Consider the following 16,957-nt stretch of genomic DNA (forward strand, 5'->3'; position numbering starts at 1 on the left):
CTTGTTTGTTTAAGAATGTTAAGTGTATAGGGCATTGTGCAATAATGCTTGGAGAATAGCTCTCGTTACCTTCCCAGCTCCCAGGGCTGGTGCATGGGGTTTTGTTACCCATGGTAAAACGTCAGAGTCTAACTTCTTTTAGTGATAGACTCAGGGGTGCCCCCCCAGATTCTGGAGCCCCCTAGACAGCTGCCTAATAGTGGAGCGGTCCCTGGCAGTATCCCATGGATGATACTGTAATGCAAGCAGCATCTAGCGATGTACAGTATGTCTCACCTTTGCGTCGTGTCTGTCCCTTCTCCCGAGGATCTTCACTTCTGCCATATCGTCAGAATGGGAGGAGCGTCCATGGATGAACAAAGCCCTGAGATTTTCCTTCACATTCCTGAGTGCGATTAACGATCCATCGGGTTCCACCATAAAGTCCGGGTTAGAGACCTCATATACCACGTCTTCGTTACCTTGGCAGTCATCAAACTGCACTGTGAGGAGAATTAGAGAGAGGGACGTGTTATATTATAGTATATATATGTTATTACAGTTCTGTCACCTGGTGCAGACAATGCCAATATGCAATAGTATAATATAACCAAGCAGAACACTATTCTCCTACACCCTGGAAAACCTGGTGTCTTGGATTCAAAGGCCCTTATTCTGGTTCACTCGCAAAGGCAAATTCCTTCTCAAATGGACGAAACCATGTGCACTGCAGGTGGGGCAGATGTAACTTGTGCAGAGAGAATTAGATTTGGTGGGGTTTTACTTCAAAGTGAGATCTATATTGCAGTGTAAGAATAATGCAGACAGTATTTTCCCTGCACAGAAACAAAATATCTCACCCAAATATCATTCTCTCTGCACATGTTACATCTGCCCCCCTGCAATGCACATGGTTTTGTCCATTTGAGAAGGAATTTTCCTTTGCGAGTGAACCAGAATAAGGGCCAGAGCGTAACCAGTGACATTTACTAAGATTGCATCCATTATAACTGGACCCGGTGACCGCTTTCTAAATTATTTCCATTAATACAGCCTCCAACATCAGCTACCAACATACAGTATAGACAGAATTTCCAGTAAGGCATTGTTGCTGTACATTACATACTGGGTCTGGCATGTCAAACTGTGTGGTAGATGTTAAATGGGTAAGGAAGGAGAAGTGATAAAGTGCCTGGTACTTTATCACCAGCCAATCAGCTCCTGGCTTTTAAGTTACTTTATCACTTCTCCTCCCTTATCACTGCTTCATACATCTACCCCATTGTGTAGTAGACCACACCCGGGAATCCTCTGGGCATTCCAGAGTCTGGATGCTTACTAATCCCAGATGTGCAGTATAATGGAAATACCACAATATGCAGCAGTGGTGATGTCACTAGCAGTACATAACCAGCCGCAGGTCCGTTTCTAGGGTTGGATGAGTGGTGCAATCACCATGGCCAGTGCTGCAGGCAGTATTCCTTATGGAATCCTATTGAAAATTACCCTCCGTAAACTGCTTCAGAGGAGACTGTTGTAAAGGATGCTAGAGGAGGCAGCAGTCACAAACGTGCCCCAGACAACAAGCAGGTACTGTGGTATAATTAGTAAGGGGCAGTATTACCGTATGCAAGGGTCATTACTATGTGGGCATAATATGGTGCAAGGGGCATTACTTTGTGGGGTATAATATGGTGATAGGGGCACTACTGTGTAGGTGGAGCCCATAAAACCAGAATTTTAATACACACCTCATTCAAACTAAAAATGCACACTGTAGATTTGACATCTGGGCAGTATAGGGGCAATGACTGTGGCTGGCACACCAATGCTGCTAGAACACAATGCCAGCCTCTCCCACACAACACCCCTAATTGAGTCAACCCCAAATTCTGAATGACAGCCTGTGCCACAAAGACAATTTTCCTTTAAACTAATAACCCTAGCAGTGAGCGGCTGTATCTACCAGGAGTCTTGCAATTGCCTTTTGCAGACCGTGAACGTAAATCAAAAGAGCTAGAAAAAAAAAACGTTTTTCCCAGCGTAATATCTTTTAAAAATAAAATCCATCTGGATTATTGTCTGTGTACAATGTAGCACTGTGACATAAAGAAGCTTCTGTTTCAGCTGTGGCGTTCTCCTACGCCCTTGGGAGTAAGGGGAAGAGAATAGGCCATTTCCACCCGGCTGTTTTATTTGGCAGCTATTCGGAAACCCACATACCCATATCTTATCCATTCTGTTCCTCCTAAGAAGTGTGGCTGCACTAATTAAACCAACCAATATCTAATATTCAAACCATTAGGCATATAATGACACGGCAATTAGCGAGACTGATTCCAAGAAAAGAAAAAAACACACACAATCCGGTTCCTGCCAATGTAGTTCTCTCATCTTCCTGTGTGCCAGCGGCGTGCCATGCTGGGGAACACCGTGTTACTTCATGTAACATTATTATACAAAGAGTTACTGTTACAGGGATATACAGTGTTACATACAGAATGAGTAGAGGCGTTTCCCATGGCAACCATGCAGGTCCTAGCTTGCGGTTTATAGAGTGTACTAGAGACCTGGAATGTGATTGGCCAGTCCTATTAGAAGGTTTGATAAATATCCCCATTAAGCAGCTGCCTTACGCAGCAGGTTTAGGTGCTGTAGGAAAATGTGCGGCTCATAAAGAAATCTGATTTCCTTCCTGCAAAAGTGGTAACGGCTGCGCTCAGCTTTATTTAGCAGTGCGAGTAATGATAACCGTGGACGTTATTAGCCGGGTGCTGGCTGTATAAAAGTAGGAGGCGATTCAGACGGTACAGTCACAAAGTAACTAATACAAACAGATAAAGACATACATACATACATACATACATACATACATACATACATACACACTTCATGCCACAGGCAGTTTTAGGGATGGACACGAACCACTGATGATTCAAAATCATCGATGGTTTATGGCCAATGTTGATTACTTTTGCCATTGATGGAGGAGAACCAGATGGTTTCCTTCCATCCATGGCACAGCAAAACCAATGTTTTACTCTTGTTTTTTTCGGTACTTGTTTCCTAGCACGGCGCCAGCGATGGAAATTGTATCCATCGGGTCCCAAAAAATCGCGTCAACGCGATTTTTACATTGGAACCAATGTAAAATGGTCCCTGAGGCCCGATTTTACATTGGTTTCAATGTTAAATGCCCCCCAGACCCCAATTTTCATTGATGGGTCAAATGGCCCCCCATAGTGAACGCCACCCCACGATGAATGTCAACCCGAAGCGTGGCGAGCGCAGCGAGCCCGCGAGGGGCGGCGGTACGCGTCCTACGACCTTTTCATACCCCCACTATCCACGTCGGCGTGGAGTTTATTCTATATAGTGTGGCGAGTGCAGCGAGCCACCGAGCCCGAAGCGTGGCAAAAACAGGTATTACGCGTGCGCTTGCCACATTGGCCCATTTAACATTGTTCCCTATGTAAATTCGGGTCCATCGCATCGGCCGCATTGTATGCCATTATAATGGCATACAATGGACCCGATTTTACATAGCAATTTAACATTAAATACAATGCATTCAATGTTAAATCACGTTGGTCGCGTCAGTCGCATCGCATGCCTTAACTTAAGGCATGCGATGGACGAGATGGACGCAATTTTTTAATTGTCGGGGAAAAGGCTAAAAATAGCTCTAAAATCGCGTTGGTCGCGTCCATCGCATACCTTACGTTAAGATATGCGATCACCGACGACAGGCGCTGTGCTAGGAAACAAGTACCGTTTTTTTTTTTCAAAGTGCAAGGACACGAGGCATAGCTCCATCCGCCGACACCCATGAAGCCCCACCTCCACATTTTGATTGGTCCATGGGCCATTCCAGCAAAGAATTTGGATGACCATCAATAGTTTATTGCTATCAAGGGCCGATTGGAGTATCGCCATCGGTGCAGTATTATGGGTTGCTAGAACCATCATCCCTTCCCCCACTCTTCCCCAGGCTGCAGCAGCACACCGTGAGCATCTACCACATATTGTCCATTACATGACAGGGTTACGGTATAAATGGTAGACAATGTCTAGGTCCACAATCACTAGGTCAACTACTATTGCTCGAGAAAGAGACTAGGTCAACACCTTAAAATGGTCAACATACCCAAGGTCAACATTACTAAAACGGTTGATACAAGGTTCTGGTCGACATAGACATGGTCGACAAGAGTTTTTCATGTTTTCACATGCAAAGGAAACTTACGAATAACCTTTAAAATACACAGACCAGTGACGGGCAGAACACTGGCGTATTTATAATGGGTGCAGTGTGTGCAGTGCACAGCGGCCCCCAGGGTCCAGGGGGGCCCCACACCGTGCACCATTTTCTTTTAATACTTACCCTTCGGAGCCCTGCAGCAGCAGCTCTGCAATAATCACCAAGAAAATGGCGCGGCAGCTATTATACAAGGCCTTCGTGCATGGGAAAATGGCGCAAATTAATATCAGAAGCCACAAAACGCAGCACATTTGACAGTCCAGTTATCAATCACTTGTTCTTACCTGTTATCAGCCCAAACCAAACCCACCACAGCTCCCGGTTCTCTGAAGACAGCGCCAGCTTTATATACAATATATTACGGTAAGGTGCGCACTCATCGGGTATGAGAACGTGGAGGTGTAAGGGTCAGCCCAGGAGACAGTAGCGCACATCACTACATAGTGCAAATTAAATCTAAATATTAGGTTATTTGTGGCCCTGTGCGCTGTGCTAGGTGAGGGGGAGACAGACAGAGGTTACTGTATCCTGTGTGTTCTGTGATACATCTGCAGCATGTTTTATTGCATATAAAAGGCTACATAATCTTCTTCCCAACACCCCTTCATTATGTAATTATTGCTTTTATACTCCGCTGTATATATAATTAGGCATGCTAGTATTACAATGAATGAAGCATCGGAATTCTTGGTTTTTGCTGGATAAATGAGTATCTATCATACACCTGCTAGCGACATCCAAACAGAATTTACTGTAGGACATTTCTTACCGGCACCCGCGTCTATAACCCTACATGAAAGAGACATCCATATACTAATGTGTCCAACACACCATTCCAATAATACAAAGCCATCCACTGATGAGGATTATATGTAGCAACTACAGATATTACATGGCTGCACACATTCATTGTAGAGACACCTCCATCTTGGGTAACGCCATCAGCAACATCATTTATCCTGATTGGCTGGAGCCTGATTATACTGCAGGGGAGGATGGAGTAGGTTTATGTACAATTCATGGCCGCTTTTATGGAATGAGTTGACTGTTACCGTTAGTGAACAGTGGAAAGGGTCTCCAAAAATGGTGAACGCCTTGCTATATGGATATGGATAGGGGGTGGGGCATTTGTTTTATACAGGGAGAGCCGTACCAGCATTTGTAATGAGCATACATACATACACATACATACAAACATACCTGTAAGATTTATTCTTACACTGTGATTTCAGTCCAACATATGGAATGACTTGTGGAGCAATTTATTAACCCAGCGTTTCTCTTGGTGCCAGGAAGAATGCAGAGGTATTCTCACTCAGCCTCACTAGGACCCTACGGTCACCAACAACACTTCTGCTTGATAAAAAGAACACACATGAGGTAAGGGCCTAGGAGTCAGGCCCGGCGCTACCCACTCAGCAGCTCCTGCAAAGCAGGGAGGCGCCATGCTGAAAAGGCGCTGTCTCCCTCCCTGCTCTGCTAAAGCTGCCTCAGCCCTCACTGTCACTGCCTCCTGCACACCGCCCACAGCGCCTGTCTGACAGCGGGCAGCAGTATGGGGAGGCTGAGCAGCTCCCTGCACCACGCACACACTGTCCTCCTCCTGCGACCTGCCCCCTCACGGACACTTGCGCTGAGGCATGTAGCCCTGTCTCTGAATGCCTGGATGACATGTCATGTCCGGATCCGCCCCCTACCCATTGCTCCCTGCGCCTGTCAGCTGTCAATCAAATGACAAACAGGCAGCAGCGCCGCCTCCCCTTCCTTCCCTCTTCTCAGTGTGCTGTGCCAGTGCAACTGCCAGTCCTCAACACTCCACCCCCTCTATCTCCTCCCCTCGCACATAGTTTTTGTACTGCTTTCGGATCGCATCGCACTCACATTGCATTCATGCCGTGCTATGCGATCTAGCCCATAACGTATGCGATTCTCGCAGCGTGTATGGGCACCTTTAGTGCCTGCAACATTTTGCGGACACAGCACTGAGATGGTGTATGCATACATGTACATGCACCCGAGATCCTCCATAGGATCGCATGTTGCATACACTCCCACAATCGGGCTGCAGCTATTTGCAATGGCAATGTGAAAGGGCGCAAAATGTATGGTTTGCAGGAGGGCGCCGGACACCCTAGCACCGGCCCTGCTAGGAGTGGCACCTATCACAGGAGGTAGATCGCGACCAGGGATGGCACTAGGGTACTCCCGCCTCATGCTGTCTGCCATCTTGGGGCTAGTGTTCCTGCCGCAGTATAGAGCTCTGTACAGGGCAGGGTCCGACATCAGAAGCCACCATGGGTCTGCAGGGTGCAGTACCTGGATGACATGGACCCCTTCATTTGCACAAACTTTCCAGAGCCCAGGAGACCCCGGTGTACAATTTCCCAGAGGACGTCCAGCTCATTTAGCAGCTGCCGGCTCTGCACAAGCTGCTGGAGGCCCCACTCATGGTACCGGAGATCGGGTCAGGCTGGCAGAGGGATCCGTGTGTGCTGGGCTGCAGCAGGGTGGCGGTCAGCCAAAAATGTCATGCCTAGGGGTAGCCTGACCTCTAAATCCTGCCGTGGAACACACCACAGAGACACTGCATAGACACAGAAAAACCAGGGACTGCAATATTAAAGTGATTCTCTGCAATATGCTTCTTCTTAACTAAGAGGAAGCAGTGATCACCCATATACAGTAAATGAGGCCCAAAATTAAATAGAATTATGGACTTTTTACACATAATGCCCAGAGTAGTAATGCCTCTTATTCACAAAATGCCCAGAGTAGTATTGAACCTTATACACCGAATGCCCACAGTATTAGTGCTCCTTATACACATAATACATACCTACATATAACATAGAATCCAGGGAATTGTGCGGGCAGCTGACATCCGGTTATGTCAGCTGACACCTCCCCCCCTCCACGTGCGTCACAAACGCATTAGCATGTGTACGCCCAGTGATTTTTCGCTGAGTTCACATGCACCCAGCATATACATATAGTGTTCCCGCTAGGCTGTTTTAGCGGGACGCTGAGCCCTGCCTGATTTATAAAGGGCAAAATGCGCCCTGCCCCTCTGGCAGCGCCCCGATAAAACAGCCTGCCTCCTACTCCTCTGATGCTTCGTGGAAGCCCGGCACCGCAGTAGATAGTGATGCCTGGCACTTCCCCGGCAGTGCAGACCCGTTTTGTCGCGGCCTGGCCACAACAGCCCCCTTGACGGTGCCCCCGTGCAAGGGGGACAGCAAGGATTTCCCCGGAACATTGAAAATGGGGAGCGGTCGGCGCAGGGGTTAAACAGCGAAGGTCGCTGATTTTCGGCTGATTTCGCTGATTGAATACTGCCCTATACATATACTGTCTGTATTAGGCTGCAGCAGCTAAACATAAATTAAATGAACAGTTTATTAATATTTAAAATAACTTTGTTACCCTAATTGAAGCAGTGTTTAAAAAAAAATAATGAAGGTGGGTCAGGAGGTGGGGCTGTGGGTGGGTCAAGGGGCGGGTCAATGTCCGGGAATCTCTCAACACAAAGGTGGTAACCCTAATTACATCTATATAGAACTTACATGGAGAGTTTGGAAGAAGACATTTGAAGTATGGCAAAGAGAAGACAAACAACAGCACCTGTCCAGAGTTGTGATTTCAGCAAGTAACCTAGTGCTATCATATAAATACAGTATGACCCTTATTCTGGTTCACTTGCAAAGGCAAATTCATAGCTGCCTATCCTCCTGCATTCTGCAGGAGACTCCCTGAAATAGCAGCAATCTCCCTCTCACCCTTACTAGTCTAGCAATCACCCTCATTTCCCCTAGCCCACATTACACTGTTACATTTTTTGGGGGAAAATGGAATGAAAGATAGATACATTTATATTGAATCCTCAGCACCATTATCCAGCACTGTACTAAGTATAGTAGCTCTTACTAACTGCTTTGGGGCTTATCTGCACTTGTATATAAGTCATTTTAAAAGATTCCACTGAAATATAGCAGTACACACCCACGCTTCTAGGTGCCACGTTCACAATCTCTTTTCACAATCTCTACATATATGAAATTAGACACGCCCTTTGGGAGGAGCATGACACGCCCCCTCACTGGGGTGCTGTGCAAACTTCTACTGCCAACTTTAATCTCCCTGAAACCAGTTTTCAAAAGTAGGCAAGTATGGGCAAATTCCTCCTCAAATGGACAAAACTATGTGCACTGCAGGTGGGGCAGATGTAACTTGTGCAGAGAGAATTAACAAAAGGTAACAAAATGTTTTGGCGTCCTGTTTCCTATTCTCTAATTCACCTTATAATTCTTTATTCTAAAGTTCTGTGTTTCCCGCTCATCCCTGGGGCCCCCGTTTAGACGTATAACAATAATTGCTGCTCTGAGCCCAGTCAAACGCAGCTTCAGATTGTGTTTTTATGATCTGTCTCTTAGCATTACAGCTGCTGAAATTCGGGAAGACAGAAACATACAGGAGGGCTGAGAGCGGCCAGTTCTGCTGCGAACGCTGACTGCGCCGAGGTGTTTCCACATCACAGATAATAACTGCTTACAGGCTTCACTGCTGGAATAACTGCAATCGTACATATAAGATTAGTGCTCGCGCGCTCCCTCTACATCTCTAAGAGCATTTTAAATCTGCAGAATACAAAGTTGTAACGCCAGCAACTGTTCACAAATTAATAATACATAGCAGAGTTGTCTGGCAGATGGTACTTTGACAAATAAGTTAACTATCTTAGCCGCGGGCAAAAAAGATTGATCTAAAAGCGCATTTCAATGATTTTTATGTAACCACTAAAAAGCGGGACCCCTCCGAGATACATACAGCAGGGTCGATTCCCTGAAATAATATCCACACGTTATAGCAGGTACAGTAATGCTCCGGCATTATATAAACGGTTTAGCAGAAATGGATCTCCTCTCAATGTTCGGATGAGTCATCGTAGCTTGGAGAGCATAACGGCATATGTCATTTGGTAAGAGATAAAGTATCAGCCAATGAGCTCTTGTCATGGAGTGCCACCAGGGCCCACGCTATCAATGGCCAGCTGCCTAGGGGCTCCAGAATATGGGGTGAGCCCCTGAGTCTGACCATTACAAAATGAATGATGAGAGAGGCGTCCTTGCTGAAATTCCTGCAAACGGCAGGTGTTGGGCTTGGAAGACGCCATCTCCACACGGGCCCCTGAGGTTCCGGAAAGTTGATATTGGTGTATGCGTGGTGGTGGGGGCAGTAAGCTGAGGTTTTCATGAGGATGCTGAAAGCCCTGTGTCCCTCCTCTAATTACACACAATAGGATGACGGTGAAATGGTAGTAACGCACATATAGAGGTGACGTGCTAAGTACTTGAACTGTTGGGTCCACAAGCTAAATACTTTTTTAGGGATTACCACACACAAACATACAGTATATACATTCATATGGAATCATCAGCCATTTCCATGTATTGGTTTTAGGGCACAGTGATGACTACTTGCAATTTAAATTAGGCTTTTTGTGGCCACTTTTATGGAGCCACGTGTAATACACAATACAGGAACAAGCCCCGGCACGTATCAATGCCATCTCTTCAACAAGTACAATAGATCTTACTGTCTGCTTTGGGGCTCATCTACATTTGGATGGAAGTCACGAATGACACGCCTCTCACACGTAGCAGTACACGCCAACTGCGCTTCCAGGTGCCGCTTTCACAACCTCACTGACATGATGTTTCAAAAGTAAGCAAGTATCCCAGAAAATCCAATCAGAGCCATAACTTCTCCTTGGTCCGGTGACTTGCAGAGCTACTGTACCTTGTACATACTTTGGGTGCTCAGATTCTCCATGAACCCTGCTTCGGCCTTACACCAATAACAGCAATCTGACTCCTCCAGGCCCAAAATGAGTTCCAACCAGAGGCTGAGATTGCCTAATGGATATCCAGCTCTGACACTCAGTAGGGGCCTCTGCAGGTCATCATCAGTAATGAGCAACAAAAGACAGGATTATCTAATCCACTGGAAAACAGCAATAATCACTAGAGGAGTTCTCGGGGCCTACAGAACTGAGAAAGGGAAAAGGTGAAAAATGAGTAAGCGGGTCATCAAGCCTGCTAAAGAGACAAAGGCGTAACTACCACAGGTGCAAGGGGTGCAGCTGCTGTGGGGCCCAGAGCTGAAGAGGGCCCATCTTTACTTTCTAAGTAGTATGTTTTACATAATTTTATCACCATTAGTTGCTAAATAGGGGCCCTTACAAACGTTTGCTTTGGGGCCTACGAATATCTAGTTACGTCCCTGTAAAGAGGACCTGTCAGGTGCTAGCTGTCATTTATCTAAAACATTCTAAATGAGAACTACAATCTGATTGGTCACACTGGGAAACCCATTCAACTGGTCTTTTTAGGTTTGATAGCATCCGTTTCCCAAGACTTGCATGCTGGGATGGGCCCATAACATGAATACCACAGTATCACAGCCATCATACTACCGAATTACATCACAGGAAGATAAATGTCCCATTATATGTCAGTATTGGCAACAAAGACAGGGGACGACACATGACATTGTGGGAAAGCAGACGCAACACATTAATGCAGGCTTTAATTCTTGGGTTTGTTTAACTCTTTCTGTGCCAACGATCCTCGGCTCCTCCTGGCACGTACTACAATGAATCGGCTGCGCCAGTCATGGAGATCCAGGAGGCTTCTCTCACTGAAGCGTAGACAGGACAATGATGTCAGCGCATTCACAAGTGGGAATTTGTTGTATGCATGATTGAATTAAGAGTCTATTCATTAGTGAACTGCAAATGAACATCGTTATTGTGCTTAATCAGCCATATGGATGACAACTGTGTCCAATTGCAAGGACTGCTATCGAGTATGCGCCTCGCGCAGCGGCGCCGGACGGACGGACTCTCTAAGTGACTCATTTGCATGTTTTTGATTATTATGTAGAAAAATAAATAAATATTCGCCGTGCACTTCGGAATATAAAAGATGTTCTCTCAAAAACTGACCTCTGGTACCCGTGCGACATTGCGGCCCCGCGGCTAGCTAGCATTTAACATGAAAAAGGATAAATCATGAATTTAATAACAAAGTCATTATTTTAAGCTGCGCTGGAGGAAAATGATTAAAATGCTTCAAATGGATCCTACAATGACAAATAATTGTACTTGGCTGTGCTATTAAAATACATGTATATTTGGTTATTATATAATAGCAGGTGCTTCCCTACAAATGTGTGTGTATATATATATAGTTAACTACACCTCACCTCTATGAGGTGAAGTACCACCATTGGCCACTAGAGGCCACTCGATGGACCAAATTACTCCTTTATGTGCTTAAAGATGTCATAACAGAAAGTGAAAGCAATTTTTGCAGGGACACTGATCTGTTTCATACTTGCTGGATATGGAGAGAGGGAGCTGTGAAGACAGAGATTGGAGGTAGGAGCAGGACTGGGGTGGGGTGGACAGTTTGTGGGCTAAAAACTGTCACAGCTCAAAGTGAAAGTACATTGCAGAAAACGTCATTTTGACAGTCAATTATATTTTCTTACGGATATATTCTGGCTGACACTCTAATTTTTAGGGGGTCCCAGAAGAGCCACTCCAGCTATGGATGGACATCAGCCATAGAAGGTCCCAGCCTCTGCACTGATCAGCTACCTCTCTCCCCCAGGAACTCTCTCGAAGGGAACAGTTTAATGTTGGCAAGTTCAGCTTCCCTTGTTCACTGCAAAAGTTACATGCACAGAGAGATTTAGATTTGAGTGAGGCTTCATGCCACTATCCAAGATGACCACTGACATCACTACTGTGCGGAGCCATTGCAGAACTGTGTGAGAGACTGTGGATAGAGACATGGGGGAAATGTAATACGATGAGAGATTCAGAAAGTGAGAGATTTGGTAATAAATCTCCAGTTTTTGTAAAAGCGGCAATCATTTACACTGCAAAACCAGTTTGATTTTGCAGTGTAAATGATCGCTGCTTTTAAAAAACCCTGGGGATTTCTTACCAAATCTCTTACCTTCATCCTACGGGAAGCGGTCATCTATTAGAATGAACTTAGGTCTACAGTCATTAGGTCGACCCCGCTAGGTCGACTGGCAGGAAGGTCGACCTGACTTAAGGTCGACATGGGCCAAGGTCGACATGACTTAAGGTCGAATTTGCATAAAAGTCGACATGAGGAAGGTCGACTGGTCATAAGGTCGACATGGGGTTTTTCACTGTTTTTTGAGCCGACATGTGCCGACAGGCGGTATTTCATGCCCTACCATCCACTAGGGCGTGGAGGAGGTTATTAAAGCTGTGGCGAGTGAAGCGAGCCACCGTGCCCGATGCATTGCGAGCGATGCGAGGGTCCGATTCTCATTGCCAACTGTGTCCATGTCGACTGTGTCGACATTCGGCTCAAAAAACAGTGAAAAACCCATGTCGACCTTATGACCAGTCGACCTTCCTCATGTCGACCTTTATGCAAATTCGACCTTAAGTCATGTCGACCTTGACCCATGTCGACCTTAAATCAGGTCGACCTTCCTGCCAGTCGACCTAATGACTGTAGAGCTAAGTTCATTCTGACAGATGTACCGATTCCCATCCTACCATATTAAATTTCACCCATGGGGTTACATTTACTAAGATGGTAGTTCTACAGAAGTTGCAAAGTTGCCCATAGCAACCAGGTTCTATTGATTATCTTCTAGAACAGGGATGGGGAACCTTTGGCCCTCCAGCTGTTGTGGAACCACACATCCCAGTCTGCCCTGCAATGGTTTTAGCATGGCCAGAAAGCAAAACTCTAGCATGGAATTCTGTATGTAGGTATAGTTTAACAACAGCTGGAGGGCCGGAGGTTCCCCATCCCTGTTATAGAAGGTGCTAAATAAAGTAGAATCTGATTGGTTGCTATGAGCAACATCCCATCTTCAATAGAATTCCCATCTTAGTAAATGTACCCGCTGGTGGGAGACAGAAGTGACCACAGAGAACTGCAATTACCTGCAGTGGCTATGGTGATGCAGGTGGTGACCCAAGGGCGCGGTACACGGATCTTTGTTATTACAGGAAAGCCACCCACAATCCAGGAGTCTCTCAGACAGTAAAGGCCCCCATACACTACGCAATTTGGCCCCGATTTCACCCGATTCTGGAGGATTGGGCCGAGAAATCGGGTGAAATTGGCCAAATTGCGTAGGGTATGACATCTGATCTGATCCGATGTGCGGTCCTGTGCGCATCGGATCAGATCCAGATGTCGGACGGTCTGCACATAAGATAAGTCATGTGCAGCCGTCTGGGGAGTGGCAGGAGCAGGCTGGGAGTGGGGACCGGTCCGGGGGAGCTGCACGAGATGTAGCGGCATGCAGGGAGCGGGGACCGCAGATGCAGAGCAGAGACCGGGTGCGCGGTGGGAGAATAGAAATAAATCCTATTCAAAAGACTGGGTGGCAGCTGATTGGCTGGGAACTCAGCCAATCAGCGGCCGCCCAGTCTTTTGAATAGGATGGTTTCTATTCTCTTGCTGCTCTGCGGTCCCCACGGCGAGCGGGAGAATATAAACTATCCTATTCAAAAGACTGGGCGGGAGTTCCCAGCCAATCAGCGGCCGCCCAGTCTTTTGAATAGGATTTCTTTCTATTCTTCCGCTGCGCCCAATCTTATCAAGCTCCCCGGGGAGCTGCCCGGGAAGCTCAGGGGAAATCGGGGCTGACTTGTCCTTAGGAGAAGTCTCCCTAGTGTATGGGGGCCTTTAGTGGGTACGTTCTTATCATACGCCCCCGTTATTATCTCTTTCACTTTCATATATAACGTTTCCGTCTTTTTAGCACATGTGCGGCATATTCTGCTTATCGCTGACCTGCAAACCAGAGTCATTACCGTGTGTAATCAGCCATACCCCGTACAACAGTGTCCACATAGAGAGTACACCAGTAAAATACATGTAGGAAATGCATTTTGTCTCCGATAGTTAATTAGCAATACTAATTATATCTTCATTTCCTGCAAGCGCTGACAGTGTACTCAGCAGAGCAGAGAATCTAATGCAGGTGTTCATGCGACTAGAAATCCATGAATATAAAAGCCTTGTCCTGAGTAATTAGTTGGGTCATCTTGTGGCATTATTTTCTCATGCTGATCACCTCCGGGCCACCCTCACCTTGTGACAGATCCGGGGTGATGGGTCTACAGGGGACACGTGCCGACAGATGGGGGTGCCCCCCCTCCCCCACCTGTGTTTGTACTGTGCACTATTTATAGTCTATGTTGCCAATTGGTTCCGGTTGATCGAACTACGGCGTCTAGATCAGGGTTGCCTACCCTCCCATAATGTCCGGGAGTCTCCCGAAAACCGGGTCCCCCTCCCGCGCCCCCCCCCCCCCCCGGGAAGGTGGGCAACCCTCCCGGATTCAGGGGGACTGCACCCCCGATGCGCCGCCCCCCCCCCCCCCGATAGACTGTCAGCACTAGGTATACTCCAAAAGGCCGACATGCAATAGTCGCAATAATGGCAAGGTCAAAATGAAAAGGTTGACATGCAATAGGACAACATGAAAATGGCCGAATGGTGAAAAAGGTTGACATGACGAAGTTGCCGCAAGATTTTCATGATTTTTTTTAACCCTCTGCCGAGCGTAGTGAGGCACCAAGGCCTAAGCATGGCGAAGTATGAGAGGGGTCACACTGCAATAATTGGGGTTCTAAGTCAACAGTTGTCATCATTGACACATAAAACTTAAAAAAACATCTTGATCGGTTTACACTGTTGACCTTTCCCATGTCAACCTTTTGACCCTATCCACCTATTGCATGTCGACCTATTGACCCTCTATCTAGACACTGTGGGGTAAATGTAATAAAGTGGGAGTTCTAGCAATCTACTTCTTATTTATTTATCTTCTAGAAGATAACAGATACAATCTGATTGGTTGCTATGGGAAACTTCCCATCAATAGCACACCACTTTCAGACAGAAATGTCTGAAATTCCTGACTTTTGCATGGAATTTTCAGTGCTGAGTCATTCCCCGGTCCCAGGCTGACACCGCCCCCCCCCCCCCCCCCCCCCCACACTCTCCATCACACAGGAAAGCAAATTCCTGTATTAAAAATGTCTACCCGCAGTTTTCTGATTAACACGTTTATTTCTTCTATATGAAAGGGTCAAAAATCCCAGGTTCTCGACCCTGATTAATTCCAGTTTTGGGGATTAACAAGCCGGGTTGACTCTTTCCAACAGAAAAAGGACACGTCATTTTATTTTCTTTGTGAAAGGGGTATTAGTCTAATAATCCACATTCCATATGTCCTGTAGCAGCCTTATGCATTACTGTATACTGTATGTGCGGCAATGGTGATGATTGGATACATTGGTTGTTCCGGCTCAGGTACTTGGATGATATGTCGACAGTGTCTACAGGTTGACACCAAAAAGGTCAACATGCACAACAGGTTGAAATGCACAAGGTTGGCACGGGATACGGTCGTATTGTCGACCCGACTTAGATCGACAATCATTAGGTCAACACCGTTGGGTCGACAGGCAACAAGGTCGACATGGGACATGGTTTTAGGTCGACAAATGCGTTAGGTTGACATGGGTTAGGTCGACAGGTCGCGAGGTCGACATGGGTTTTTCACTGTTTTTAGAGCCCACATGTGCCGACAGGCGGTATTTCATGCCCTACCATCTACTGAGGCATGGTGGGAGAATAAAATAGTGTCCCGAGCGCAGCGAGGCACCGTGCTCGAAGCATTGCGAGCGATGCGAGGGGCTGCGGTTGACTTCCAACTGTGTCTATGTCGACTGCGGGAGGCTACTGTTAGGGATAGGCTGCAGGAGGGTACTGTTAGGGTTAGGTTGGGGGAGGTTAGGGTTAGGCTGCAGGAGACTACTGTTGTGGTTAGGCTGATGAAGGCGACTGTTGGGGTTAGGCTGCGGGAAGGGACTGTTTGGGTTGGGCTGCGGGAGGGGAGGGTTAGAGTTGGGCTGTGGGAGGGGAGGGTTAGGGATGGGCTATGGGAGGGGAGAGTTAGCGTTGAGCTATGGGAGGGGAGGATTAGGCTGTGGGAGGGGAGGGTTAGGGTTGGGCTTTGGAGGGGAAGGTTAGGGTTGGGCTGCAGGAGGGGACGGTTAGGGTTGGGCTGCGGGAGGGGACGGTTAGGGATGGGCTGCGGGAGGGGAGGGTTAGGGTTGAGCTGTGGGAGGGGAGGGTTAAGGTTGGGCTGCAGGAAGAGGAGATTAGGGTTGGGCTGTTGGAGGGGAGGTTTAGGGTTAGGCTGCGGGAGGTAACTGTTAGGGTTAGGCTGCGGGAGGGGACTGTTAGGGTTAGGCTGCAGGAGGGGAGATTAGGGTTAGGCTGCAGGAGGAGACTGTTAGGGTTAGGCTGCGGGAGGGGACTGTTAGGGTTGGGCTGCAGGAGGGGACTGTTAGGGTTGGACGGCGGGAGGGGACTGTAAGGGTTGGACGGCGGGAGGGGACTGTAAGGGTTGGGCTGTGAGATTGGATTTACATCCAGATAAGCAACATGTTATACTTTTTTAAATTCTAATGGAATATTCTGCTATGGCAGTAATCCGCAAATTGAGCATCCCAATAATCTTGATAAAATCAGAGGCCCTGTAAGTGAGTGGAGTTGAACAAATCTCAAACCTTGTCTGTTCTGAGAGTTTCTATATCAGTTCAGCACTCACATAAGTGGGTGCAAAAAGCACCTT

At 47.0% G+C, this 16,957-nt stretch overlaps 1 protein-coding gene across 1 annotated transcript in view; it reads right to left on the reverse strand.

The window, feature by feature from the left end:
• Positions 1-16,957, reverse strand: part of CDH13 (cadherin 13) — a 524,519-nt gene that overhangs the window by 333,584 nt on the left and 173,978 nt on the right. The window contains exon 3 of the mRNA XM_083164015.1: positions 277-482. Within this exon, the coding sequence (XP_083020141.1) occupies positions 277-482 (206 nt within the window). The remainder of the gene's footprint in view (positions 1-276; positions 483-16,957) is intronic.

Source organism: Crinia signifera, chromosome 11 (assembly GCF_055691185.1).
Source record: "Crinia signifera chromosome 11, ASM5569118v1, whole genome shotgun sequence".
Classification (NCBI taxonomy): domain Eukaryota; kingdom Metazoa; phylum Chordata; class Amphibia; order Anura; family Myobatrachidae; genus Crinia; species Crinia signifera.